This window comes from Neofelis nebulosa, chromosome 6, assembly GCF_028018385.1.
Source record: "Neofelis nebulosa isolate mNeoNeb1 chromosome 6, mNeoNeb1.pri, whole genome shotgun sequence".
NCBI lineage: Eukaryota > Metazoa > Chordata > Mammalia > Carnivora > Felidae > Neofelis > Neofelis nebulosa.
In genome coordinates, this window is record NC_080787.1 from 34,230,443 (window position 1) to 34,256,866 (window position 26,424).

The window sequence follows — 26,424 nt, forward strand, 5'->3', positions numbered from 1 at the left end:
GGCGGTCTGGGATTACTGGGGAGGAACTGGAGCTGAGAGGTGGTATTGAAAGGGTAGGGCTTATGCAGTTCCTATTTCCTTGACTGGCACCTCGGTGGGGGCCCTCCCACCTGGACATTCCGGAAAGTGATGTGGGTAGGTGGGGTTAGCCACAGGTGCCAGAACACAGATTGCATAAAAGGCTGGAGGTTGTGGGGGGCAGGGGAAGGGTGTTCGACCAGGCCCAGGTCTGAAGTTTGTTTGGATATCAAGCCAGCAGACAGGCAGCACAAGCCGGGATAGACCATCTTGTCCCCATACCTGGTTTCTCTCCTGCCTTCCATCGCTATGGGGAGCAGTCTCAGTCCCCAACTCTGCCTGGTATTCTTGGTGCTGGGCCTCTTGTCTGGAGGTAAGAGAGAGGGTCACCACTCCCCCCCCCCCCAACTTCCTGCTGCCCCCAGTATTCCTCCTTGGCCTTGGGAGGCTGGGCTTCATCAGCCTTTTTCTTTAGGTGGGAGCATACCACCATTGACTGTGGTTGGGCCCCAAGGCTCCTGCTCTCTGGAAGGAGTAGAGATCAAAGGTGGCTCCTTCAGGCTTCTCAAGGAGGGCCAGGCACTGGAGTATGTGTGTCCCTCTGGCTTCTACCCATACCCTGTGCAGATTCGTACCTGCAGATCCACAGGGTCCTGGAGCACCCTGCGGACCCAAGACCAAAAGATTGTCAAGACGGCAGAATGCAGAGGTTGGAGGGCAGTGAGGGTGGGTACGGGTCAATGGAGGGGTGGAACAGGTGGTGACCAGGGGCCAGACTAGCATACTATTAGAGTTGCATTGAGGCCAGGCAGGTTAGCAGGGGGAGCTGAGCAAACACAGGAGCTGTCTAGGGCTGAAGGAGGGAGAGAGGGAGGAGGAAGGGAGTGAATCTTCACTGAGCATCTACCCTGTGTCAGGCAACCCTGGCAGTAAAAAGAACACTCAGAAATTGGAAACGAGGAGAAGCAGGAGTCATCATATGTTGAGCGTTGATGCTGTCTGTGGGACCAAGAAGGCACTGTTTCTCTGTGACAGGGTCCCTGAGACCAGGAGGGAAACTCTCAAGTGAAGCCCTTCCTTCTCAGTAACTTCTACTTGTCTCCCTCCCCCAAAGCAATTCGCTGCCCAAGACCACAGGAATTTGAGAATGGGGAATACTGGCCCCGGACCCCCTACTACAATTTGAGCGATGAGATCTCTTTCCGCTGCTATGATGGCTACACTCTCCGGGGCTCTGCCAATCGCACCTGCCAAGCAACTGGTCGGTGGGATGGACAAACAGCCATCTGCGATGATGGAGGTGAGAAGCGTCCCCTCCCCTGGTGATGGTGTCTTCTCCCTGACCATGTTCCAGCCTGAGGAACCAGCACCACAACTCTTGTGCTCTACCGTGCCATCTGGGCCTCAGGATTTGGCCCTCACCTCCATGTTTCATGCTTCTGCAGCGGGGTACTGCCCTAACCCGGGCATCCCCCTTGGCACAAGGAAGGTGGGCAACCACTATCGTCTTGAAGACAGAGTCACCTACTACTGCAACCGGGGTCTCACCCTTCGTGGCTCCCAGCAGCGAACATGCCAGGAGGGTGGCTCTTGGAGTGGAACAGAACCTTCCTGCCAAGGTGACTCTTGACCCATGCCCAGGGGTCAAATCCTGCTCTTTTATCCTCATATCCCTACACCAGTTCCCCCTAATGCAACCCAGCTCCTTCCTCACTTCTAAACCTGCCTGTAGAACTTCCTTCACTACTGAGCCCTTCCCATCCTGGAAACCCACCATCCCACCTCACTGGCCACCGTGTCTCTGACCCTCACACACTTGCCAACACCCCCAGACATTTTACCTGATTTCTGACCTCTCCCAGACTCCTTTATGTATGACATCCCTGAAGAGGTAGCCGAAGCCTTCCTGTCTTCCCTGACGGAGACCATTGAAGGAGTAGATGCTGAGGATGGGCATAGCCCAGGTTTGGAGGCAGAGAGGGGAGGGAGGCAGGAAATTGGGAGAGGATGAAGGGCCAGGAGAACCATGCATGCTGGAGCCTGAATTTCTCTGGTGGCACCCAGGGGAACAACAGAAGAGGAAGATTATCCTGGACCCCTCGGGCTCCATGAACATCTATCTGGTGTTGGATGCATCAGACAGCATTGGGATCGGCAACTTCACAAGGGCCAAGAACTGTCTCAAAGACTTCATTGAGAAGGTGGGCCCCCTTCCCCCCTGAATGTGAACTCACTGCCCATCCAGGACTAGTTCCCTGATGTTTCCAGACCCTCTGAGACACAAGGTCCCAGAAAACCTCTGGTCCTATTCTGTCCTCCTTCCCTTCCTTTTACTGGAAGCAGTTTCTTGACCTTTAACCCAATCATCCATCAGCCCCAGGGTGATCAGTCAGCCCTTGAGTCTCTGACTGTAACTTTCCCTGTCCCAGAAAAGCTGCTGACCTCTCCCAACCATAGTATTCTTTCAATGCCATGACCCGTTGCTCCCCTAACCCACAGGTGGCAAGTTATGGGGTGAAGCCAAAATATGGTCTAGTGACCTATGCTACAGTCCCCAAAATTTTGATCAGAGTGTCCGATGAAAACAGCAGCGATGCAGACTGGGTTACAAGGGCAATCGACAATATCAACTATGAAGGTCAGAGGTTAGGGAAGGGACTGGTGGGGAGTTCACTTTGGGGTCAGAGAAGTCAAAAGGTTCAGGGTTGTTGTGAGGAGGAGGTAGTGAGACCAAGTGGGAAGGCAGGGTGGACCACTTTGCAGTCTATGGTTGGACAGCAGGCTCATTGAGGAATATGGATTACTGGGAACTTGTTGGGGGCTGAGAAGGTCACTTTGTGGTCAAAGGGAAGTCAGCGGGGTGACAACTCAAAAAACTGAAAAATGTGGTATCTCAGTTGTGATAGGCCTTGAAGGTTCATAGATGACTTGGAAGACCAGGCAAGGTGAGATCTTCCTTTTTCACAGATCACAAGTTGAAGGCAGGCACTAACACCAAGAAGGCCCTCCAGGCAATTTACAACATGATGAGCTGGCCGGGGAACCAACCCCCTGAAGGCTGGAACCGCACCCGCCACGTCATCATTCTCATGACTGATGGTCAGAAGGGACCTTTTCCTGCCCCAGGCTTCCCACCCTTTCATACCAGTGTATGGCTGTTTGGTCCACATGTAACACTAGACTCATGGCTGGGGCTCTGAGCAGCACTGAGGGCCCCAACCATGTTGATCTTTCCTGTGACCCTTTACAAGGAGACACCCTTCTTAAGTCTTTCTGTCACTTCCATCCCCTTAACCTGCTTACCCAGGGGTACCTGGGTGGCTTGGTTGGTTGGGCTTCTGAATTCGGCTCAGGTCATGATCCTGCAGTTCGTGAGTTGGAGCCCGGTTGTCAGCCTTGGTGCTGATTATCTCAGAGCCTATAGCCTGCTTCAGATTCTGTGTCTCCCTCTCTCTGCCCCTCCTCCACTCTCTCTCAAAAATGAATAAACATTAAAAAAATTTTTTTAAATTAAAAAGCTGAAATTTTACCTTCAGCCATTAAAAACAAAAAAACAACCTGCTTACCCAGCCATGTGTCACTACTAGCCAATTTATCTTCCTTGACCCTCTTCTTTACTTGCCTCTCACCTTCACGGTCCCTGTCTCTTCTGCAGGCTTGCACAACATGGGTGGGGACCCAGTCTCTGTCATTCATGAGATCCGGAGCTTGCTGGACATTGGGAGGGATCGCAAAAACCTAAGGGAGGATTATCTGGGTGAGTTTTTGGCCTTGGACCCAGCACCTTGCTTTCTCAGCTCCTGCCCCCAGGGTTTGGACACTCACCCTCCCTTGTTCTCCCTCAGATGTCTATGTGTTTGGGGTTGGGCCTCTGGTGAACCAAGAGAACATCAATGCTTTGGCTTCCAAGAAGGATAAAGAACAACATGTGTTCAAAGTCAAGGACATGGAAGACCTGGAAGATGTTTTCAAACAAATGCTTGGTAGGAAGATACCGGGAGGGTATAAAGAGGTCAGGAAATGCCCCAGGTATCCCAAGGTCACTCATACTTCCTCTCCTCCTGAAGCCTTGGCAGTCTGGGATGGCTTTCTCATTGCTCCTTCTCTACCTCAGTCACACTCTGGTCTCCTGGCACTATCCACTTCCTGATCTTAGAATCACCGAGTTCTGAACAACATTGGAGATCTTGTCAAGTGTCTCATTTTACAGATGTGCAAAGTGAGGCCAAGAGCAGCCCAGGCACAGCAAGCAAGCAAGAGTTGGGCCTGAAAACAGCCAGGTCTCCCAACTCTTAGTTCCAACTTCTTTTCACTATACTGCCACAGTTCCTTGCCCCCAATGTAAGGAAACAAATGCCCCTTTCTTTTCCTTATGGGCTTCTGCTCCTCATAGCTGTGTAGGCGGGCCTCCCCGAAAGGCCGAGCATCCCAGGTTTCAGCACATTCTTTCTTGTTAGATGAAACCCGGACTCTGGGACTCTGTGGAATGGTTTGGGAGCACAAGAAAGGTAGTGATTACCACAAGCAACCATGGCAGGCCAAGATCTCAGTCACTGTAAGCACAGCTTCCTGGTGGTGGGGACCTGTGGGAGGTGAGGTCAGGTGGAATGGGGGTAGGGGAAGGGCAAAATGTAGTGTTTGTGGAAGTTAAGCTTTCCCCCCTGCCATTCTGTTCCCAGCGCCCTTTGAAAGGACATGAGACCTGTATGGGGGCCGTGGTGTCTGAGTACTACGTGCTGACAGCAGCACACTGTTTCACGGTGGATGATCGGAATCATTCAATCAAGGTCAGCGTGGGTAAGGATGCAGTGAATCAATCCTGAGCTTCAGCTGTGCTCCCTGGGCAACACCTTCTACTTCCTCAGGAGCCCACCCTTCCAACCCCCCCCCCCCCTGGTCCTCAAAGCAGCCCCCTCCCTTGCACACTGGGCTGCTTGGGGGCAGGGCAGAAGACTTGGGAGTTAGGAAGGATGTGGGGCCAGAAGCAGGAGGCTGCCCAGAGAAGTAGGATGTCCTGACATACCCACTCTCCTACCTTAGGAGGGATGAAGCAGGACTTGGAAATAGATAAAGTCCTATTTCACCCTAACTACGACATCAATGGGAAAAAAGCAGAAGGCATTCCTGAATTTTATGACTATGATGTGGCCCTTATCAGACTCAAGGAGAAGCTCAAGTATGGCCAGACTCTCAGGTGAGCCCTCTGGACCCCTGAGGAGAAAAGTCTGGGCAAATTGGAGCTACAGGCCTGGGGCAGGTCAAGTCTGCTGTCCCTGAGTTTCCCCATCTCTCCTTAACAGGCCTATTTGTCTCCCCTGCACCCAGGGAACAAATCAAGCTTTGAGGCTTCCACTGTCAACCACTTGCCAGCAACAGAGTAAGACATTCAGGGAAAGTAGCACAAGGGAATGATGCCAAGAGACAAGTGGGGCATGACAGGGTGCTGCAGGAGCCAGCCTGGTCTCCAGCACACAGAAAAGGGTTGAAGGACATTTGCTGAGTGACAAAGGCAATAGAGAGATGGTGGGGGGCAGAGAGAGTGCTAAAATGACCCCTACTGTCCATTTGTCCAGTGGAAGAGCTGCTCCCTGAAAAGGATATCAAAGCTCTGTTTGTGTCAGAGTTGTCCAAAGATGGGAAGAAGTCGCTGATTCGGAAGGAGGTCTACATCAAGAACGGGGAAAAGGTGAGGAATATGGGATCCTAAGCAGGTCCTCTAGGCCCCAGTTCTTCCTAAGCATGCTCTGCTTATCACCCCTTTCTCCTCTGTGCTTTATACCTCACCTACAGAAATCCAGCTGTGAGAGAGATGCTCAATATGCCCTAGGCTATGACAAAGTCAAGGACATCTCTAAAGTGGTCACCCCCAGGTTCCTTTGCACTGGAGGGGTGGATCCCTATACTGACCCCAACACTTGCAAAGGTAAGAGAAGGCTCTTTGGTTGTGCTACATGTTCTTAAAGCCCAAGAATCGTTTTCCCTACAGCCTCTCCTCTCCTGTAGGTGATTCTGGTGGTCCCCTGATTATTCATAAGAGGAGTCGCTTCATTCAAGTGAGTTTCCCCTCTCCTGTCTGTGGGGAGATGCCAAGTGGTCAGCATGGGCCCTAAAGCAGGAAAGTTCAATGCATGTGGCTGGAAAGGGAAGGACAGAGCCTGCCTCCTTACAACTACTTCTTGAAATGGCTGGGTTGGGGCAATGTCTGGCCTGTGTGCTAGAGAGCAGGACTGAGCTGGATCCCCAGTCTAATTCTTCTAGGTCAACTCAGATGCACTTGGGAGTAGTTGAGCTTCCTGGGATTAGGAAGGAATTCTACCAGATGATTAGTGGCATCCCCTTGCCCTCTCCAGGTTGGTGTGATCAGCTGGGGTGTAGTGGATGTCTGCAAAGACCAGAGGCGGTGGCGACAGGTACCTGCTCATGCCCGAGACTTTCACATCAACCTCTTCCAAGTGCTGCCCTGGCTCAGGGAGAAACTCAAAGAAGAGGATTTGGATTTTCTATAAGGGATTTCCTGCTGGAAAGGGGGATGAGATCAAATTAAAACAGCTGCGACAATACCTGTGTTCAAGATCCTTTTGGGGTAAGGGGGAGGGGAACGTGCACTGGCCATGTGTTACAACTGAGATAAAATCTAACAGCCGTTTTTAAAGGCTCAACCCCAATCCCAAGTGCTGAAAAACCAGAGGCTGAGGGAGATGTGTGAGCTTCCACCTCAGTGTTTTACTGAGACCAGTGTTGGCGCAGATGAGGCACACGGAATCCAGCTCCATTCTCTAGAAGCCATCCACAAGGTTCTCCTTGTAGACATCATCACTGTAGACAATCTGGGTCCTCTTGTCCCGGTGGCAACCCTTAGGGCTGTTCTGGACAGCTAGGGAGGGAGGAAAGGATTGGTTAAGGTCTGAAGCATTGCATCTGAGCACTGGTGAGGCCAGAGGCTCAGAGTCTGACCAGCTCACTCCTTGCCTTTGGCCCTTGGAAGCCCAATTTCAATGCTGCCCTCTGGTGGCCAGGCTGGCCTGTCTCCCTTTGGCTCCCTTAGGCCAACCCATCCCCATGGCAAGGAGCACATGCTGTTAATGTGGCACATGCAGATACTGCAAGGAATGTTTTGTTCTTAGAACAGCTCCCAAAGGTAATCGTTGTGATAACTGAATGATGTTAACCCACTACATCAAAATATTAAAAATTAGAAGATCTCTGTAGCCCTTTGTTGACATGTTAGTCATTTCTTGTTCCTTCTTTTAGTTTGGAGGGCCACTCTTGCTCTGAACGCCCCTTTCTGCCTAACTCCTTTGCCAGGAAAGCCAACAGGTATAGTGGGCTATTCACACTAAGAAATGCTACTAGCCTCAATAGGGGAGCTCATTCTGGGTGTGGCTTTGGCCTAAAACATTCTTCAAGCCTCAGGTTGTTCCTTCCCCTTCTTTTTTTCCTCCCTACATCAACATGTCCCTCTTGCATCTCATCTCGGAGGATTCTATCCCTGCCATTCTGGGACTACAGTCACTCACCCCACACCAGCCTCCATTCTCTTGGATCTTTGTACCTTGACACTTCTATCACTACCCAGGTTCCATAGTTTGTGTTCTTTGGTTTTAATGGCCTCTGATGCTGCTCCCTGAATATCCCCCAGGCCCAGGCCTGCGTAATTTTTTTCTTCAAATTCAACCTTCCCTGAGATTACTACCATTTCGCAGCCACTCTGTGATACAGAGGACTGTGATCCATGTTTTCAGTCCTTACTTCACACCCAAGTTCCAGATCTCTAATTTCAAATGCTTATTTTATAAAGCCAACTATACTCCATCTCAAAATAAACACGGTCATGTTCACTAACCTCACTCACTAACCTCACTCACTTCCACTTTCTTCCCTGTTCCAGTTATTACTGCTTCGGGAGTTGTTCTCAATCCTTCTCTCTCCTTCACACTAAGAAATCTTCTTCCATCTCTAACTGACAGAGAGTCTGACAATTCTCATTCCCATGGCCTCCACACAGATCCAGACATCTATCAACTCTAGGGAATCCTGGGACATGCAGGGGAGCAAAGAGAGGAGGCGAGCTGTGGGAAAGAGGATGAAAGAGGAAGAATCCATTCTTACCAAGGGAGCCCCAGACAGACTTGCCAGTGGCAGCATCCAGCATGGGCTGTTTGCGGGCAATGCTGACTTTGAGCTGTACGGACTCCACCTGGGTCCCATTGAGCTGGGGAAGAAAAGGGGTGGAGGTAAAGGATGGGGGGGGGGGGGAACATTACAGACAAAGAAAAGGAGAATTTCCAAGAGTTGCCATCCTAGGAACAGACTAAGGATCTAAGAATACATTTCTTGTGTGGATAGAAAAAGACTTCCTCTATCAAGAGGAAACAATTTCCTCCTGGCTCCCAGTGTTTTAAAGAGAAAACGTGAGGATGGCAGTAGGGATGGGAAGAACAGGTCTGGGAAGTCCCAACCTCAGCAACGGCCTGATCTGCTGATTCCATTTTTTCATAGGTGACGAAGGCACAGCTAGGATGAGAGAAAACAGGATCAGTAGAGGGCCTATGGGCTCTTGTGGACCCAACCAAACCCAGTGCTCATAGGCCACCGGAGATAGGCTGGTGTTCTCCCTCAAACCCAGGTCCTCCCAGGACTTATCATCTTGTCCCACTACCATCCTTACTTTCTGGGTGGGTCCATGGAGAGGTCAATGATGTTTCCAAAGGGAGAGAAGGCCCCACGGAGGAGGGTGGGTGTCATGTCCTCTCCATACACATAGAGAGTATTCCCCTTCCGAGGGGCCCTGCGTTCAGGGAACGAGTCCGACCCTGTGGGGTCAGGAGTCACAGTCACAACGTGCAACCCATCTCAGGCTCCACTTTAAGAGGCCACTTTAGTGGGACCTGCCTAAACCCTTTCACTTTTTCTACCAGCCCAGATCACTCACTGCGGAACGGGCCCTCTCGTTCTCGATCACGGTCCCTGTCCCGATCGCGGTCCCTGTCCCGATCTCGGTCTCGATCCCGTTCCCGATCTCGGTCTCTGTCTCGGTCTCGATCCCGTTCCCGATCTCGGTCTCTGTCTCGGTTCCGCTCACGACTGTGGTCCCGGCTGCGGCTTCGGGGAGGGGAGGCTGAGGAGTGGGCACCACCACGTTCTTCATAGCCCCAGTCAAAGCTTCGAGGAGGACCGTCACCAGCCCCTGGGCCCTCTGCCTCTTCCCCATCTGGCCCTAGTTCCCGAAGCCGATCACTGGAAGACACAAAACTGGGGGGAGGCAGACAGTGAGGATCAAAGGGGCCCTTTACTTCATCTTCCCAGACCCTGTGGAGACTCAACACTCCCTCTGCAGCCCCAGCTCCTTCCACTCCAGCCCTAAACCTCCCAAGGATCCAGGCAATTGACCTCCCCTACTCCCCCAATTGGGACTCAGTCCTCTCTCTAGCTCTCTAACCTCTCATACAGAGATTTCCTCTGGGGCCGTCTGGATGACTGCAAAAGAAACCAAGGACAGTTAAGATGAGTCCTAGTTGATGGCATGTGGCCCCAAATATGTGGGTCTCTCATTTTCCTCATTCCCCAACCTCTCAGGGACAGAGAGTTGAGAACCATACCTCCTGCAGATCGTCGTCAGCAGATATGCTTCTCTGGAACGGCTGGAAAGTGGGGACTGGCCCCTTCTCAGGGTCCTGGGAAGGTCGTAGAGGTCTACTTCAATGTGAGAGCAGAAGGCTGCCTAACCATGGGACAGAAGGGATTCCTCTTCCCTCACCCTCTTCTTGGCTTTCCTCTGGCCTTTTATCCTCCCTTTTAATTCCTTTGCGCATTTCTTATTTGATTATGTGGTGTTTTTCATAAGTGACCTAATATATACACAGAGTATTTAGCTTATCTGTACATTTCTTGGACCTGCTGACATCTTCAACCTGTTCAACTTCTCAGAACAACAAGACTCAGGAGCTCGAATATGTGCCACAGAACGTATAAGATACGGAATTTGGAAGTCAGTCAGTGTCTTCACGTTTTACAGATAAGAAACCTGAAACTCGGACTGGTACGACAATTTTCCCAGAACTGAATAGGCATTACTTTCCCCCTAAATGTTACCTCCACTCCAACTTGGAAGGACGCCCTCTGAAGTCAAGGGTCCCCTGAACAATCCTTCTGCTTGTGCTCACCTTTAACTTCCCCTCTAGGGTTCGAGAACGTTTGAAGCCCGAGTTCTTGGTCTCGGCCTTGATGGCACTGATGGCTCCTGACTTCACCAGCTGCTTTGCCTGCTCTGTTGCCGTGGCTGTGTCCACCACAGGCTGCTCTGACAGTGCTGGAGTGGTGAGGGAAGGAGGCATTATTTTGGCCATGCTCTGAGAGAGGTCAGCGCCATGTTGCCCATTTCCAGTCTATCCCCAGTTCCCCCCGTCACTCACAGCGTTTCACACCGCCTTGGCTGGCTGTGCTGCTACTACTTTGCTTCTTCAGAGCCAACAATGCCTTTTTCTGGGAATGAGAGCGAGAAGAGAGGGGTTGGTGAGGGCCAGTCCCTGGCTAGGTCCTCTCCCAAGGTCCCTGGACACTTCACTCCAAGGGACGCCTTTCTCAGAAAACAATGCAAATGGTGTCCCTGGAGTGGTGCACTGACACATGAGTGCACTCATGAGTGCAATACCACTCACACATGATTCACTGGATCATTTACAATACCAGTGATACGTAATCTAGCCAAACCATTGTATCCAGAGGCTTTCCCGAGCCTCAGTTTTTGAAGTGGAAGAAAAGGAATTTGACCATGGACCAGAACCCTAAGATATGAGCTATAAGTAAGCACAAGCCTACATGCCTTTCTCAGGGGGCTTCATCCATTCATTCCCTGCATATTTAACGAGGACACGCCATTACTTTGTAACAGGGGTATGCAAGAGTATGAGACATTGTTCCTCCCCTTAAGTTTACAGTCTGAGAAATAAGACCATTAGACACAATTATCAAGAGCGATCGTAAGAGGCGCAAATTGCTTGTAGCTGAGAGCAAATAAGATTATCTGATGCCAAATGACTATTAAACTGGACCCTGGGTAGAAACTACGCAAAACAGATTGAAAGAAAAGGGCATTTTAGACAAAGAACACAGACTGAAAAAGATGTGGAAATAAGAAGGCTTTGGGAATGCATGTTTTGGGACTAGTGAATAGTTCTATCTGACTAGAAAGAGATGCCAAGGTAAGGCTGTGTTGTATAGACAATGGGAAACCACTTACAGGTTTTGAGAAAAAAGAGAGACAGAGTTTTTTTGATTTCAGTGGTTCATTTTAATAAGAGTGAAGGAAGTCTGTCCAAGAACACACTGAGCAGCTTCTTGAGAAACCATTACAACAGACTACGTGAGTGTCAGCAAAAACTTGATCTACGGAATACGCGGGAAAAAATAAACAAAAGACATTACTTCAGAGTAAGAATCAAGAAGACTTGGCAAACGTTTGGCCATGCAAATAGTGGAGATGTCAGAGAGGAGATTTTGATTCCAAACACATGGGAAAACTGAATATAGTCAGTCCTATATGGAAGATCAAGAAAAGGAACTAAGTTAGAATAGATAGAAAGATGATAGCTAGCTGCAACACTGGGAATCTGCAGGCTATCAGCAAGAGCTCGGATAGAATTGAAAAAACAAACCTGGAGATTACCACCCCTGTGGTGGTACTAAAAGCCATGGAAAAGTTAGACAACTCGATGGCAGAATACACAGAAAAGAGAGAAGGCATACATCAAGACTTGGGAAGAGCCCCCTTGTGAGGCTTCGCGGAGAGGAGGTATGTCTCCAGGTATGAGCTGGAAGAACCCCCCATCCCTCACACTCACCCCAGGTGTTCTCAAGAGTGTAGAGTCTGTGAAAGGTTGGGCCACGCCCCCACACACTCCCTCACCTTTTTCTTGAGTTTGTTGAATTTCTTCTGCAGAGCCTCCTCCTCCTCGCTCAGTCCGGGGGGTATCACCAACATGGTGGCTCCTGGTTCAGGGGCAGGGCCCAAGACATCTTTCTCCACTGTCACCGCCCAGGGTTCACACGCCGTCCACACTGCACCCAACCGCACCCTTCCAGGCCTACCTACTCCTGTCTTTTGCCTCTCCCTACCCCTTGCTTAAACCAGGCTGCCATCCAAGCCCCCGCTCGTCGGATTCAACCAGCATTCCCTCTTCTCTCCAGGAATCACGGCCACCAGCGCCTTGAGGGACCAAGTGGCCCGGGAAGGGAGAAGCACCCCTTCCGTCGCCAAGACGATGGCATCAGACACCCCCTACCCCCGCTGGGGTTAGTATGGCAACCGCGGGGTCCAAACGGTACAGGAGACAGTGGAACCCCCGCAGCGCTCTCAGAGCAACGAAAAGGGGAAGAAGAGAGAAGGAGCTCGTTAAAAAGGGGCGAAGGGTGAGAAGGAGAACACCTTACCTGAGGGGGCGGTAACCGGGGTCCCACGGTCTCGGGCGGCGCCCGCGCGGGCAACGGAGAGCTGGCTCAGAGCGATGACGTCGCGAGGGGTGGAGAACGCGGTAACCAAGACGGCTCAAGGCTACACACTTCCGCCCGGCACTTCCCCGGCTCAGGTCAGCCTCTCGGTAGCGCTCATCCCCACCCCGGCGGGGGTGTGTGACGGAAGTCGCCTCCACTTCCGCCCGCTTTGGGGCGGGGGCTTACCCCTAGGATTCTCGTTGCACTTCCGGTCTGCCCTGCAGCTGCTTGGGCTCCAAGATGATGGAGACGGAGCGACTTGGTGAGGGGGAGGGGGTGGAAAGAACGAGTGTTAAGGGGGTGGCCCTTGACCTTTGACCTCTGTCCTTCCCTCTGTAGTGCTGCCTCCTCCAGATCCCTTGGATCTGCCCCTTCGGCCTGTGGAGCTGGGATGCACAGGGCACTGGGAGCTGCTGAATGTGCCTGGGGCTCCAGAGAGCACAGTGAGTGACTTTTGACCTTAACCTTTGACCCACTTTGAGCTTAAAACCTCCTCCACCATCCTTACTGTTGGACCCTAGCATAACCTCATTCTCCTGTCTCTGGATTCCTGTCATCTGGGCCTGCCTTGTGCTGGACAGACCCCAGCCCAGTGGATTGTGCTTCCAAATGTGTTTTTTCTTTTTGGAGTCACCTGTCTCCAAGCACCAGGGCACTTTGTTGGTGGCTAGCCTTTGAGGCCCTGACTCTCATCCTTAGTCCTGGGCCCCCTTTTCCTAAAACTAGTGGTTCTCAAATTTAAGTGTACATCATAATTAGTGGGGATGGGGGATTTTTAAAAATACAAATTCTTAAGCGCAGCCCCAGAGATTGTGGAATGATTGTATTTCATGTTGTATCATACTGTTTTAGTAATCACTGCTCCAGGTAAATCAGTAGCAGGTAGTTTGCCCTGTAAAGCAAGATAATCTATGGAAAACATTGCTTCAGCTTGACAGTCCTAGTCGGTCTAGAATGTCTACCATTTCTGGTTTCAATGCAAATCACATCACTTTCTTTTTTGTCTATGTCTTCTGTTCTCTCCTTACCTAATGCCTTTCGTCTCGTCCTTTACCAGCTTCCCCACGGCCTCCCTCCCTGTGCCCCCGATCTGCAGCAGGAAACAGAGCAGTTGTTTTTATCATCTCCAGCCTGGTTGCCTCTGCATGGTGTGGAGCACTCGGCCCGGTGAGGGGTCTGGAGGGGCCTGGACTAGGGAGATAGGCCCCTGAAGGAAACTGGGAGAGGAGAGAAAGAAGACCTGAAAAGTGTTTTCATTTTCTGCAGAAAATGGCAGAGGAAGATGGATCCCTGGTCCCTCCTGGCCACACTGGGGGCCCCAGTCCCCTCAGACCTTCAGGCCCAAAGACACCCGACCACAGGCCAGATACTGGGCTACAAAGAGGTAAGAGGTCAGGGGCCGTAAGAAGCAGAGTTGGGAAAGGGTCCGAGGCAAGCTCAGCCTCACTGGGGCTGTGGTCTCTTGCCTCAGGTCCTGCTGGAGAATACAAACCTATCGGCCACCACCTCCTTGTCTCTTCGCCGGCCCCCAGGGCCCGTCTCCCAGTCCCTGTGGGGGAATCCAACACAATACCCTTTCTGGCCAGGTGACTTTTGTGGAAAACGGGATGGTAGGAGAGGGTGCTCTCAGTCTCCAGGAAAGGGTTCCCCACCCATCTTGTATCACCCCCACCCCATGAATCCCTGTTTGTCTACCCTCTCCCCAGGTGGAATGGATGAGCCTACCATAACAGATCTGAGCACTCGGGAGGAGGCTGAGGAAGAGATAGACTTTGAGAAAGGTGAAGTGGTGCCAGGATGGACCCTTGGGAGTAGGGCTGTGAGTCAGCCCTGAGGAAGAGGGGCCCAAGCCTATCAGTGGGCCACTGTTAGTCCTCTGTGCCTTTGAGAAAATTAGGGAAAGGCACCCTTGTCATAATAGTCTTTACTGTCATCTGTTGGGAAGATGGCAAAGAACCCCATTTTCAGTGTCTCTGCTGTGAATGGCATCCTGTAGCATTAGGTATCGTATGACTTGTATGACTGTGCACTAATGCTGATTCTCTTTGTCCTTGTTTTTCAGATCTTCTTACTGTCCCACCTGGCTTCAAGAAAGGTGTGGACTTTGCACCGAAGGGTGAGTTTTAGTTTTGAGGTGGAGTGTAGGAGTGGTGGCCTTCTCCAGTGGAACAGAGATGGACCTGACCAGGTTTCACTTTTTGCCTTTGCTCCTCAGATCACCCGGCTCCAGCTCCCGGCTTGCTCAGCCTCAGCCGTTTGCTGGAACCTCTGGATTTGGGGGGGGGTGATGAGGATGACAGTGAGGCAGTGGGCCAGCCAGGAATTCCCAGAGGAGACACTGTTTCAGCACCCCCCTGCAGTGCTTCCCTGGCCCGAGCAAGCAGCTTGGAGGACCTAGTGTTGAAGGTTGGTGGTTCTGGGCAGTTGAGGCAGGAAAGAAGAGGCCTTACTGGGGGGCTGGGGGTGGGGGTGGGGTGGCTGGCTTGGTTGGGTCTAAGAGGAAAACTGGAGCATCTTTGGGGAGGAGTGGTAACAGAGAGCTCTCTGACTGTATCTTTATCACCTCTACCCCTGGCTTTTCCAGGAAGCATCCACAGCTGAATCCCCCCCAGAGCCCCCCAAACCCCTGCCTCAGGAGCAGTGGGCTATTCCCGTGGATGTCACATCCCCTGTTGGTGATTTCTACCGCCTCATTCCCCAGCCCGCTTTCCAGGTAGTGTGGCCCAGTCCTCACATGTTCCCCTACCTCCTCCCCGCTGCTCCCTTCATCTCCTCTCCCCACCGAGGCCAGATGCCTTCTAGCTTAGTCTTGGGCCTCACTCCCAGCCTTGCTTCGCTCTGGCATGCCAGAGCCACCTTGCATGCCCCTAGAACTGGAGGCAGGAGGGCCCCTTTCCTTTTTCCGGCCTGGCCCCCATCTATTTCTCTCTCCCACAGTGGGCATTTGAGCCGGATGTGTTTCAGAAACAGGCCATCTTGCACTTGGAGCGGCATGACTCTGTCTTTGTAGCAGCTCACACATCTGCGGGGAAGACGGTTGTGGCTGAATATGCCATTGCCCTTGCCCAGAAACACATGACACGGTATAGGTCCCCTCCCCAGCCTCTTCCTTCACCAGCTGGCCCTGTGTTCTTCTGCACCCTTTCTAAGTGTCATCTCTTCCCCACCGCTACCTCATCCTTCAGATGGGAGGTTTGGGGAAAGACTGAGATAGGGCCAGGAGTGGAGTGGGAAGGTGTGGCGGGGAGAGCAGTTAGAAGACCTGCGTGGGGTGCCTGGATAGCTCAGTTGGGTGAGCATCCAACTTGGGCTCAGGTCATGATCTCATGGTTTGTGGGTTTGAGCCCCACATCGGGCTGACAGTGCAGAGCCTGTTTGGGATTCTCTGTCTCCCTCTCTCTCTCTCTCTCTGTCCCTCCCCTGTTCGCACTCTGTCTCTCTGAAATATAAATAAATAAAGGTTTAAAATTAAAAAAAAAGGAGACCTGGGTCAGCTTAGGAAGAGTTTTTGCAGGGTCGTGTCATGAAGGAGAATGTGAGGCCAGTTCAGGGGGAGAAGGGAGGCACCTGGGTTCTGGCATGCTTCTGTGGGGGCTTGGGGTGGAAGGGCAGTGCTGACCAGGAGGTGGTGCTGACTTCATGCCCTCTTCCCAGCACCATCTACACTTCGCCCATCAAGGCCCTGAGTAACCAGAAGTTCCGAGACTTTCGAAACACTTTTGGAGATGTGGGGCTGCTCACTGGGGACGTACAGCTGCACCCGGAGGCCTCCTGCCTCATTATGACAACAGAGATCCTTCGGTGAGAGATAGGCACTTAACACGGGTGGATTTTTGGTCAGGAAGGTGAGGCTGCTCTGGACAGCATGTTGACTGAGAACAGGGTGGAGACAGGAGTCACTGGGGAATCAGCCTTTGGCCTCTTCTCCCCAGCTCCATGCTGTACAGCGGTTCAGATGTCATCCGGGACCTAGAGTGGGTCATCTTTGATGAGGTTCACTACATCAACGATGCTGAGGTAAGAGGCCTGGGGGCCCCACACCCCAGTAGTTCTCTCCTGTGGGTCTAGATCGCACATCCTGGTGCACACACCTTTGCGGACCTTAACTGCCTTCTTTGCCCTCAAATGTAACCCTGGGCGCTTCCCCAGGGGCAGAAGGGCAGTCCCCTCTGAGCTGACAGTGACCGGTCTTCTCTCTCTGCCCAGCGTGGGGTTGTGTGGGAGGAAGTGCTTATCATGCTCCCTGACCATGTCTCCATCATCCTTCTGAGTGCTACCGTCCCCAATGCCCTTGAGTTCGCTGACTGGATCGGGTGAGATGCGTGCCCTGGGATGCTTGGATGAAGGGGGCTGCAGCATTCCTTGGTTAGGGGTGGGGGTGAAGACTGCCACAGCAAGGAGAGTGTCTTGGGGGTGGAGAGGAGGGAGGGTTGGGGCTGGGGCACGTGTCTGACTCAGGCAACTGCAGGACCCCACTTGGACCCAGATCGTTTTGTGTCTTGGGAGATGGGATGATGGGGCCACCTTCCAGTCTGGCTCTCAGAAAAAACTGGGTGAAGCTTGGGGTGCTTGGGTGGTTCGGTCGGTTAAGCGTCTGACTTTGGCTCAGATCATAATCTCATGGTTTGTGGGTTGATCCCCATGTCGGGCTCTGTGCTGACAGCTCAGAGCCTGGAGCCTGCTTCAGATTCTGTGTCTCCCTCTGTCTCTGGCCCTCCCCTGCTCATGCTCTGTCTCACTCTCTCTCTCAAAAATAAACAAACATTAAAAAAAAACTAAAAAAAAAAAAGACTGGGTGAAGCTGGAGGGGGAAGGTGGTGGGGATGTGGGTTACTTCTCGCACTCTTGCCACTGACCTGCTCATTTCTATCCATTTAGGCGACTGAAACGGCGCCAGATCTATGTGATCAGCACTGTTGCCCGTCCCGTACCCCTGGAGCATTATCTCTTCACGGGGAACAGCCCCAAGACCCAGGGGGAGCTCTTTCTGTTGCTGGACTCCCGAGGTGCCTTCCATACAAAGGGGTAAGCTGGCGATGGGGCAGAGTCAGGGCTGAGTCCGCCGGGTGTGACTGTGATCAGTGACCCTCCCTGTGCCCCAGGTACTATGCAGCTGTGGAGGCCAAGAAGGAGCGGATGAGCAAACATGCCCAGACCTTTGGGGCCAAACAGCCCACGCATCAGGGGGGGCCTGCACAGGTGAGAACCGGTAGGGTTTGTGCCTGCTGCCCCCCGTTTCTCCTCTATCCATTCTTCCCTCGTTCCCTAGAGGTTTGGACTTGAGCTTTGAGTACCATCTGACTTGATACTGCTTTACCTCCCCTCTCCTCACTTTGGCCCCGACTGGTTCAGGGACTCAACCTTTGCCGCTTTCTGCCCCCTTCCCCAGGACCGCGGTGTGTACCTATCCCTCCTGGCCTCCCTCCGCACCCGTGCGCAGCTGCCTGTGGTCGTGTTCACCTTCTCGCGGGGTCGCTGTGATGAGCAAGCCTCGAGCCTCACCTCCCTGGACCTCACCACAAGTTCAGAGAAGAGTGAAATTCACCTCTTCCTGCAGCGCTGCCTTGCTCGCCTCCGTGGCTCTGACCGCCAGCTGCCCCAGGTGTGGATGGGGGTCTTGAAGACTGATGGGGATAGGATTCTTTACCACCCTATCCCTGATCATGGGCCTTGGCTCCCTGCAGGTCCTGCACATGTCTGAGCTCCTGCACCGTGGCCTGGGTGTGCACCACAGTGGCATCCTGCCCATTCTTAAGGAGATCGTGGAGATGCTTTTCAGTCGAGGCCTGGTCAAGGTACGCACACTGGTAGAAGAGGGACTCTTCAGAGCACTCGTTGTTCCCTTACGGGTTGCCCAGAGGGTGGAGGGGCAGGGCTCAGACAGGACCGTGCGGTGGTTAAGAGCTTGGGCTCTAGGTCCAGATTGCCTGGGTGTGCATCCCGGCTTCTCTACTTACTCACCGTGTGACCCCAGGCAGATTACTTAACCGTCCCGAACTTTAGCTTTGCTATCTTAAAATGGAGATGCACAGAATAGGCACAGGTGGTATTCAGAAGGGAAACCCGAAAAGTTAGCAAGCATACAAAAAGTTACTAGTCATCAGAAAAATGCAAATTAGAATAGTCACGAGAGATGACGTTATAGCTACTAGACTGGTAAAATTTAGGAAACTGGCTAAGGCCAAGTGTTGCCAAAGATGTAGGAGACTAGAGGATTATGGGAACTCTTATATAGGTGTAGCCTGTCTGGAGTGCACCCTGGCATTCATGAGGCAAAAATATGTACAATGTACTCTTTGACCCTAAATTCCATGTCTGGATATATACTGCGAAGAAGTTCTCACCCTAGTCTCTGAGGGAACATGTCCACTCTCCTTTGTTGGCTGTAATCTTGTGGTAGGGTGCTAGCGGTACCAAGGTACCCTTCACTGGGAGAGCAGGGAGGTCACTGTATGGGATGCATGCCACGGTGCTCTGCAGGAGCTGGAAACAATGGATTAGGTATAACCACAGGAATGGGGATGGGCATTGAAAACACTATGTGGAGAAATCAGTTAATTAATTAATTAATTAATTATTTTTGTTTAGAGTGTAGGTGACACACAATGTGTCATTAGTTTCAGGTGTACAACACGGTAATTCATTGTCTGTTTATAAAATAAACATAAGTTTATGTTTTATGCTGTATTCACCACAGTTGTAGCTGCCGTCTGTCACCATACACTGCTACCAGGATATCATTGACTTTATTCCTTATGCTGTGCCTTTTATGCCTGTGACTTACTCATTCCTTGACTGGAAGACTGTATTTCCCACTTTCCTTCACCCATTTTGTCCATTTTTTCTGGCAATCATCAGTTTGTTCTCTGTATTTATAGGTCTGATTCTGCTGTTTGTTTCTTTATTCATTTGTTTTGTTTTTTAGATTCCACATGAGTGAGATCATATGGTATTTGTCTTCTTCACTCTGACTTATTTCACTTAGCATACATTCTGCCCTATTTGTCTGTCCATGTTGTCACACATGGCAAGATCTCATCCTTTTTTATGGTTACATAATACTCTAACATACACACTGCATCTTCCTTATCCATTCACGTATTGATGAATACTTGGGTTGCTTCCATATCTTAGCTATTGTAAATAATGCTGAAATAAACATAGGGGTATGTATATCTTTTTGAATTAGGGTATAATGGCCTTTAACACAAGTCATGAATTATATGCACCCAAAACAAGATACAATCTGGAAGAATACATTCACACAAAAAGATACTCTAAATACATTGGGATGTTTGACGGTGGGGAGATGGGATTTGGATATGGGGGTTATAAGAAAAGAAATAGGTAGCCAGATAGACAAAGTGAAAATGATAGTACTTGCTCTATAGTTTTGCTCTGAGAGTTATTAAATGAGATCCTGTGAGTTAACTGGGACCACGCCTGGTGCCTACTCAGCCTTGGCTACAGAGTAAGGTACACTTGGCCAGGGCTGGGTGTCTGTGTGTAGCCCCTTTACTGATCTTCTCCCATCCCAGGTCTTGTTTGCCACAGAGACCTTTGCCATGGGTGTTAATATGCCTGCTCGAACAGTGGTGTTTGACTCTATGCGGAAACACGATGGCTCCACCTTCCGGGATCTGCTACCTGGAGAGTATGTGCAGATGGCAGGTCGGGCAGGCCGGAGGGGCCTGGACCCCACCGGCACTGTCATCCTGCTCTGCAAGGGCCGTGTGCCTGAGATGGCAGACCTGCACCGTATGATGATGGTGAGTCAGGGCAGTATGAGGCTGAGCTGGGAGGGCCCCAGCTCTGGGGACCTGCTGGATTCTCTCTTCCAACCCTCTTCCCCTCTCTGTTCTTTCTACGGTTGACCCTTGAACAGTGTAGGGTTAGGGGGTACTGACGATATCCACATACAACTTTTGCCTCCCGAAAAACTTTACTGCTAATAGCCTATACTGTTGGCTGGAAGCCTTACCAATAACAGACAGATGATGAACACCTATTCGTATATGTGTTATTTGCTGCATTCTTATAATAAAGCTAGCGATAAGAAAACGTTGTGAAGAAAATTATAGGAGAGAGAAAATACTTAACAGAACTGGGCAGTATTTATTGAAAAAAATACACGTGTAGGTAGACCCCTATTGTTCAAGGGTCAACTGTACTTTTTTCTTTTGCCTGGGAGAAACCAAGGTCAGAGCAAGCAAATCCAAGGATTAGACTGAATCTCACCCCTTGTGGTCTTTTGTCATTGTGAAGACAGAACTAGGTAAAACCTTTGAGGGTCTATTTATTTAGTTTTGTTCCCTTATTTCGCAGAGGAGGTGAGTAAGCAGTTTGTCTAGGGTCCCATGGTCACAGCATGGGGACTAGATCTGCTACGGGCAGAGCCGATCCCCAGAGGGCCGGCTGGGTGGCAGCAGGTCCCACGCCAATCTCACTGCTTCTCTGATGTGGCCCAGGGAAAGCCATCGCAGCTGCAATCTCAGTTCCGCCTCACATACACCATGATCCTGAACCTGCTGCGGGTGGACGCCCTCAGGGTGGAAGACATGATGAAGAGGAGCTTCTCCGAGTTTCCATCCCGCAAGGACAGCAAGGTGAGGAGGTTGGGATGACCAGTATACCCGGCAGCATGTTAGGACAAGGGAAGCCAGGCTGAGAGGTGGATATCTAGAGACCACCTAGAAGGTGGGGTGAAGGTGGGGAACGTGGCGTCCTGGGCCTGGAGACTCTCCTTTCATACCTTGCCACACTTCCACCCAGGCCCATGAACAGGCTCTAGCTGAACTGACCAAGAGACTAGGGACCTTAGAGGAACCTGATACGACTGGCCAACTGGTTGACCTGCCTGAGTATTACAGCTGGGGGGAGGAACTGACAGAGACCCGGAGCCTGATCCAGGTGAATGAGTGTTGTGGGGGTGATGGAGGAAGGGAGGAAGAGAATGCCACACACTGGGTGCTCCTGAACCTAGTCCCAACCTATTCTCAGTGTCCCTGTGATGCTTCCTTCATTATCCCTTTTGTGCATGTCCCCACTCTTCAGCGACGCATCATGGAGTCTGTGAATGGGCTGAAATCTCTCTCAGCAGGAAGGGTGGTGGTTGTGAAGAATCAGGAGTATCATAACACATTGGGTGTTATCCTGCAGGTGAGGGCAATGGAAATTTAGACCCCAGAGGGAGGGAGCCCTATCTCCCACCTTCCTTACTTGGTGGGAGCAATTGTAGTCATAGCAGTGCACTCATTTTCCCCTCCTGCCCTCCTTTCTCTCCCATTGCCACCACTTCATGCCTACCTCCTTGTCCTCCCTGCCCCCACTACCCTCCTCCCTCCCACCCCTGAAGACTGTTCAGATTGACTTGGCTACCAGTCCATACTGATGGGCTCTGCAGTTGTTCTGTGGTCCCTGCCTGAGGGTGGGGACCTGGTCTCTATCTTTGATGTCCACTCCTCACATTGCCCTGGCCTGGCCTCCCCACCTACCCTAGGTCTCCTCAAATTCCACCAGCAGGGTGTTTACAACCCTGATCTTGTGTGATAAGCCTGTGTCTGAGGACCCACAGGAGAGGGCACCAGCCACCCCAGATGTGCCCTACCCAGATGACCTTGTGGGATTCAAGCTGTTCCTGCCTGAAGGTGAGCATGGGGCAGATGTCCGGGTTCCTGACAGCAGCGTAGGCAGGATGTTTGGGTCCACGGCAAGGGTTGACCCTGCTCTTCCCTTTTCACAGGGCCCTGTGACCACACAGTGGCCAAGCTCCAGCCAGGAGACATGGCTGCCATCACCACCAAGGTGCTCCGGGTGAATGGGGAGAAGATCTTGGAGGACTTCAGCAAGAGGCAGCAACCAAAATTCAAGTCAGAGATGGCTGGGGAGATCCTTTTCCTGGGGAGGGGACCGTGTAATGGGGTGTAGGGAGGGGTGGTTGGGGTGTCTCCCCAGCCAGAGAAGGCTTCTCTGGAAAGGAACACTCTGCCCTAGGTCTTAAGACCTTGCTCCTTCCTCAGGAAGGATCCTCCCATTGCGGCTGTGACCACTGCTGTCCAGGAACTGCTGCGTTTGGCTCAGGCCTACCCAGCGGGACCCCCTACCCTTGACCCTGTCAATGACCTGCAGCTCAAGGATGTGTCAGTGGTTGAGGGAGGGCTCCGGGCCCGGAAGCTGGAGGAGCTGATCTGGGAGGCTCAGTGTGTGCACAGTCCCCGTTTCTCTGCCCAGGTAGAGTCCTGCATGCCAGCTCCCAAGCTCAGAGGGGGAATTTTCCCTTCTGTTCTCCTCTAGACCAGCCACCCCATCTCTGCCCTTGTCCTCAGTGCCTTCCTGCCTTGGGGCAAGGGGAAGGCTAACATGCTTCTGCTGCTGGCTTTCTGCAGTACCTGAAGCTGCAGGAGCGAATGCAGATACAGAAGGAGATGGAGCGACTACGTTTCCTGCTGTCAGATCAGTCACTGTTGCTGCTCCCAGAGTATCACCAGCGAGTAGAGGTGGGAGGGGCAGGGGTAGGGGCAGGGGGCTAGTGACAGAGAAGAGAACAGGCTCCCAACACCTACCATCTTTCTTCAGGTGCTCCGAACCCTGGGTTATGTAGACGAGGCGGGCACCGTGAAGCTGGCAGGGCGGGTGGCTTGTGCCATGAGCAGTCACGAGCTGCTTCTCACTGAGCTCATGTTTGACAACGCTCTGAGTGCCCTGCGGCCAGAAGAGATTGCAGCCCTGCTCTCTGGCCTGGTCTGCCAGAGCCCTGGGGACCCTGGGGAGCAGCTCCCAAGCACCCTCAAACAGGTATGGGACACCCACCCCACTTTCTTCTCCCTTGGCTGTGGCATTCCCAATCTCCACCCCCAAGTATTCCCCAGGTGAACCCTCCAGCCCTGTTAAGTGCCTCAAAGAGCTGGAATGGCTTCTTCCTTGATCTGGGGCTCCGCACTCCTAAAGAAGGAAGGCAGGGTCTGAGCCTCTCCTTGGCCATCTGCAGGGAGTGGAACGTGTCCGGGCTGTGGCCAAGCGGATTGGTGAGGTCCAGGTGGCCTGTGGCCTGAACCAGACTGTGGAGGAATTTGTCGGGGAGCTGAATTTTGGGCTGGTGGAGGTGGTGTACGAGTGGGCCCGGGGCATGGTGAGTAACTGGGGCTTTGTGGATGGCTGGCTAGGGGAGAGGCTACCCAGGTCTAACACATTCAGTCCTTACCCTGCTTCCCCCACAGCCCTTCTCTGAGTTGGCAGGGCTGTCGGGGACTCCCGAGGGCCTGGTGGTCCGTTGCATCCAGCGCTTGGCCGAGATGTGTCGCTCGCTGAGGGGGGCGGCCCGCCTGGTAGGAGAACCTGTGCTAGGTGCCAAGATGGAGACGGCAGCTACTTTGCTGCGGAGGGACATCGTCTTTGCGGCCAGCCTATACACTCAGTGAGTGGCCTGTGTAAAAATGTAGTAATAAAACAGCAAACCACCTGTGTGTACTTCAACTGTTGGGCAGGGACAACTCGGCGCAAAAAACACAGCAGGAAGAACCACCTAGAAATAGGCTTTTATCTGTGCACACGGAGACAGGACCAGCCCCTCTGAAGTCTCAGTTCTTGGGGGAAAGCGTCTTGGGGGGCGATGGGAGGTCTTGTGTCACGGCTTCCACGTACCACGTGGGCAGGAAGGCATAGGGTGCATCTTGATGTTTCGACACTGTGACTGGGCTGCCAGGCTCCCAGGAGAAGAGATAGACGAGCCTAGGGGGCACATGGAGTCACAAGTTGAGGACTGGAGGCAAACTTCTAGGACCCGGAGGGCAGGGACAGATGAATGCCTCACCTGGGGTCGTCCTGGACAACTGTGTTCTGGGCAAAGCTAAGGAAGGCGGCACAGAAGTTCATGCACACGGAGGGATTCCAGCCATCACGGTCATTCTGCAGAGGGCCGAGGAGGAGGCAGAACACAGGCAGTGAAGGTGAGGCCAGAGAAGGGGCAAGGTGGACTGTGACCCGGGACACTGGACCTGTGGTCTTGGTGTGGGGGTATAGGTGGGAGCTGTAACACCACTGCCTTACCCTGACATACTCGAACATCTCCATAGTAGGAAAGGTCTTGAGGGAACAGATGAAACCCTCTGGGTTACGGAAGCCAGCAATGACATTTGGGATGCCCAGAAGGAATGACTGAGCCCACCATTTCAGAAGCTTGTGTCTGTCAGGAAAGGCAAGGGGTCAGTAGGACCCTTCCTCCACCGTCCAGCCTCTTCCCCCAAGTCCAATTTCCAGCTGTCTGTTCTAGGTTCTCACCCTGCCCACCCCCATCCTGAACCTGTAGAAGCTCCTCCATTGACCAGGGCTGTGCATCTCTTTGGAGGTCTTGAGCTCCACATAGCAGGTGGGGGGCTGTGTGGATGGGGCCTGAGGGTCTATACAGTCTACCTCCCCTGAGAAGAGCAGAGGGTGGTTTCCCAGGCGGCTGCGTAGCACAGAGCAGAAGGCCACATTGGTGTTAACCTCCCCAGAGGGGTCCGGGGAGCTTCCAGGTTTGTCTGCACAAGGAGAGAAGCAGCAACAGGGGTGGGGGCTTTCAGTCTCTGGGGAAGGGGGAGGGGGCTACAGAGCAGGGGCAACTCTCACCTGCGCACATGTATTGCTCAAACTTGTACCCCATGTACATAAGCTCTCGGAGGAGGGGTGGCCGGGCAAGCCTCTGGGCCCGAGCTGCCGGCGTCTCTACCTCACTCAGGTACAGTGTCCCCTGGAAGCGGGAGGCCGCCAGCTGCCAGCCCTCCTGCCGCTCATACGGTGTCGTCAGCAATTTTGTCAGGTGCCCTCGCCATGTCACTATGGCCCCTGCCAGCCAGCCTGGACCCCTGAGAGGGAGGAGTTAGAAGCTGAAGGTCTGACACAAGGATTAACTCAGATGACTTCCCCAAAGAATATCCTAAATTCTTTCCAAAGACTGAACTCCAGTTTTCACTCTCCTAATTTTAGAGGGTAGGTGCAGGTCTCTAGATCTACTTGTGTGCTATGCTTTGCTCACCCCTCCAGCTGGCCTCGGTGATCCAGGAGCCAACGTAGCAGGTGATCCAGCCCCTCTCGGATCTCCTCGTCCCTGGGCTGGTATCGATCAGGGTATCCGTCTCTGAGGTCAAAGTTGGGGCCTTGACCATTGGTAGGGGGTGGGCTGTAGTAGCGCAAGGCTTGAGCATCTCCATGGTACTGGCGTTGTGCATCCAGGGAGAAGCAGCCCAGTTCAGAAGGGCGCCGGTAGAAAGGGAAGGGCCCAGAGTACAGGGCGGGGTCTGTGGGCATTGAGGGTGCTGGGCCGGGGAGTTTGTTCCGAGGCTCAGCTTCCTCTATGTTTTCCCCTCTTCTCTTGGTCCCTCTGCGATCCATGAGGTCCTGAGAACTGGGGGGTTGGGAAGTTACCCTTTTACAAAGGAGGCCCGGAAAAGGGGGACTCTGGTTCAGGACTAAGCTGGCCTCCGGATGGCCAGGCTCTGGTCCTGAAACAGAACCAAGGCTAGGTGCACATCCCACCTTTTCCCTTGGCTTACACCCCCACCTCCAGATGCTCCAAACTCAGCTGAGGAAGGCTGCCTGGGCTTCAGATCGAGGATCTGGTTACCTCAGAGCCCGCCAACCTCGACCTCTACCTCTGTGGAGCTAAGACGTCACGGCAGGTGAGTCCAGAAGTCGGGGAGGTATGCAAGGGTGGTTTCCGCATTCCTAGACGCAATCATTCGGCGACAGGGACGGGCAGACCCCTCGGGGGCGGGCAGGAGGTGCACTTTACCCGGGGAGGCGGACCACGACCCGGCCGCCCGCAGCCCGCCGCGCCGCCTACGCGTTCCCGTCCCGGAGTGCCAGCGGAGGAAGCCAATCCGAGCAGGCGTGCGGCGGCCCTCCTCCTGGCTGGGCCGAGACGGCGAGTTGACACCTTCC

At 52.7% G+C, this 26,424-nt stretch overlaps 4 protein-coding genes across 7 annotated transcripts; 2 read left to right on the forward strand and 2 right to left on the reverse strand.

The window, feature by feature from the left end:
* Nucleotides 1–42: 42 nt before the first annotated feature.
* Nucleotides 43–6,578, forward strand: CFB (complement factor B). The gene is made up of 18 exons (XM_058733407.1): nucleotides 43–391; nucleotides 494–727; nucleotides 1,133–1,318; nucleotides 1,464–1,637; nucleotides 1,881–1,982; nucleotides 2,083–2,219; nucleotides 2,518–2,656; nucleotides 2,986–3,117; nucleotides 3,674–3,775; nucleotides 3,864–4,001; nucleotides 4,476–4,573; nucleotides 4,698–4,815; nucleotides 5,059–5,212; nucleotides 5,319–5,395; nucleotides 5,592–5,704; nucleotides 5,809–5,941; nucleotides 6,022–6,071; nucleotides 6,369–6,578. The coding sequence occupies exons 1-18, from the start codon at nucleotides 328–330 to the stop codon at nucleotides 6,522–6,524; spliced, it is 2,307 nt and encodes a 768-aa protein (XP_058589390.1). The 5' UTR covers nucleotides 43–327; the 3' UTR covers nucleotides 6,525–6,578.
* Nucleotides 6,579–6,580: 2 nt separating this feature from the next.
* Nucleotides 6,581–12,616, reverse strand: NELFE (negative elongation factor complex member E). The gene is made up of 11 exons (XM_058733417.1): nucleotides 12,448–12,616; nucleotides 11,924–12,006; nucleotides 10,431–10,500; nucleotides 10,182–10,327; nucleotides 9,618–9,692; nucleotides 9,458–9,495; nucleotides 8,951–9,270; nucleotides 8,687–8,831; nucleotides 8,478–8,532; nucleotides 8,128–8,230; nucleotides 6,581–6,892 (listed from the first exon to the last, which is right to left on the reverse strand). Exons 2-11 carry the CDS (start codon nucleotides 11,996–11,998, stop codon nucleotides 6,795–6,797), a joined length of 1,125 nt encoding a protein of 374 aa, XP_058589400.1. The 5' UTR covers nucleotides 11,999–12,006; nucleotides 12,448–12,616; the 3' UTR covers nucleotides 6,581–6,794.
* A 43-nt stretch (nucleotides 12,617–12,659) lies between these two features.
* Nucleotides 12,660–23,965, forward strand: SKIC2 (SKI2 subunit of superkiller complex). The gene is made up of 28 exons (XM_058733403.1): nucleotides 12,660–12,769; nucleotides 12,847–12,950; nucleotides 13,565–13,674; nucleotides 13,774–13,891; nucleotides 13,979–14,093; nucleotides 14,214–14,288; nucleotides 14,570–14,623; nucleotides 14,723–14,913; nucleotides 15,092–15,220; nucleotides 15,445–15,590; nucleotides 16,162–16,308; nucleotides 16,440–16,524; nucleotides 16,714–16,820; nucleotides 17,386–17,532; nucleotides 17,610–17,706; nucleotides 17,897–18,109; nucleotides 18,192–18,302; nucleotides 20,046–20,276; nucleotides 20,976–21,113; nucleotides 21,280–21,417; nucleotides 21,562–21,666; nucleotides 22,007–22,154; nucleotides 22,250–22,376; nucleotides 22,527–22,737; nucleotides 22,893–23,003; nucleotides 23,083–23,301; nucleotides 23,495–23,635; nucleotides 23,724–23,965. Exons 1-28 carry the CDS (start codon nucleotides 12,748–12,750, stop codon nucleotides 23,922–23,924), a joined length of 3,741 nt encoding a protein of 1,246 aa, XP_058589386.1. The 5' UTR covers nucleotides 12,660–12,747; the 3' UTR covers nucleotides 23,925–23,965.
* A 57-nt stretch (nucleotides 23,966–24,022) lies between these two features.
* DXO (decapping exoribonuclease) lies at nucleotides 24,023–26,395 on the reverse strand. Of its 4 annotated transcripts, none has more exons than XM_058733416.1 (7): nucleotides 26,276–26,395; nucleotides 25,520–25,888; nucleotides 25,114–25,349; nucleotides 24,806–25,025; nucleotides 24,553–24,688; nucleotides 24,317–24,411; nucleotides 24,023–24,234 (listed from the first exon to the last, which is right to left on the reverse strand). In XM_058733416.1, the coding sequence occupies exons 2-7, from the start codon at nucleotides 25,873–25,875 to the stop codon at nucleotides 24,084–24,086; spliced, it is 1,194 nt and encodes a 397-aa protein (XP_058589399.1). In that variant the 5' UTR covers nucleotides 25,876–25,888; nucleotides 26,276–26,395; the 3' UTR covers nucleotides 24,023–24,083. The 4 variants fall into 4 exon arrangements, with proteins under 4 accessions (XP_058589399.1, XP_058589395.1, XP_058589398.1 ...); XM_058733412.1 differs by having other exon boundaries at nucleotides 26,136–26,345; XM_058733415.1 differs by lacking the exon at nucleotides 26,276–26,395 and adding an exon at nucleotides 26,108–26,241.
* Nucleotides 26,396–26,424: the final 29 nt, after the last annotated feature.

Bases quoted from the DNA above. Each gene is read 5' to 3' on its own strand.
- NELFE (XM_058733417.1), bottom strand. From the start codon at position 11,998: ATGTTGGTGATACCCCCCGGACTGAGCGAGGAGGAGGAGGCTCTGCAG. The intron at 8,832-8,950 runs GTGAGTGATCTG...CTGACCCCACAG, and splicing joins ACGAGAGGGCCCGTTCCGCA to GGTCGGACTCGTTCCCTGAA. The intron at 8,533-8,686 runs GTAAGGATGGTA...CTCTCATCCTAG, and splicing joins TCCATGGACCCACCCAGAAA to CTGTGCCTTCGTCACCTATG.
- CFB (XM_058733407.1), top strand. From the start codon at position 328: ATGGGGAGCAGTCTCAGTCCCCAACTCTGCCTGGTATTCTTGGTGCTG. The intron at 4,816-5,058 runs GTAAGGATGCAG...CTCCTACCTTAG, and splicing joins TTCAATCAAGGTCAGCGTGG to GAGGGATGAAGCAGGACTTG. The intron at 5,396-5,591 runs GTAAGACATTCA...CCATTTGTCCAG, and splicing joins AACCACTTGCCAGCAACAGA to TGGAAGAGCTGCTCCCTGAA.
- SKIC2 (XM_058733403.1), top strand. From the start codon at position 12,748: ATGATGGAGACGGAGCGACTTG. The intron at 13,675-13,773 runs GTGAGGGGTCTG...CATTTTCTGCAG, and splicing joins GGTGTGGAGCACTCGGCCCG to AAAATGGCAGAGGAAGATGG. The intron at 21,418-21,561 runs GTGAATGAGTGT...CCCACTCTTCAG, and splicing joins AGACCCGGAGCCTGATCCAG to CGACGCATCATGGAGTCTGT.
- DXO (XM_058733412.1), bottom strand. From the start codon at position 26,206: ATGCGGAAACCACCCTTGCATACCTCCCCGACTTCTGGACTCACCTGC. The intron at 25,350-25,519 runs GTGAGCAAAGCA...CCTCCCTCTCAG, and splicing joins CACCGAGGCCAGCTGGAGGG to GGGTCCAGGCTGGCTGGCAG. The intron at 24,689-24,805 runs GTTCAGGATGGG...CTTTCCTGACAG, and splicing joins CAATGGAGGAGCTTCTACAG to ACACAAGCTTCTGAAATGGT.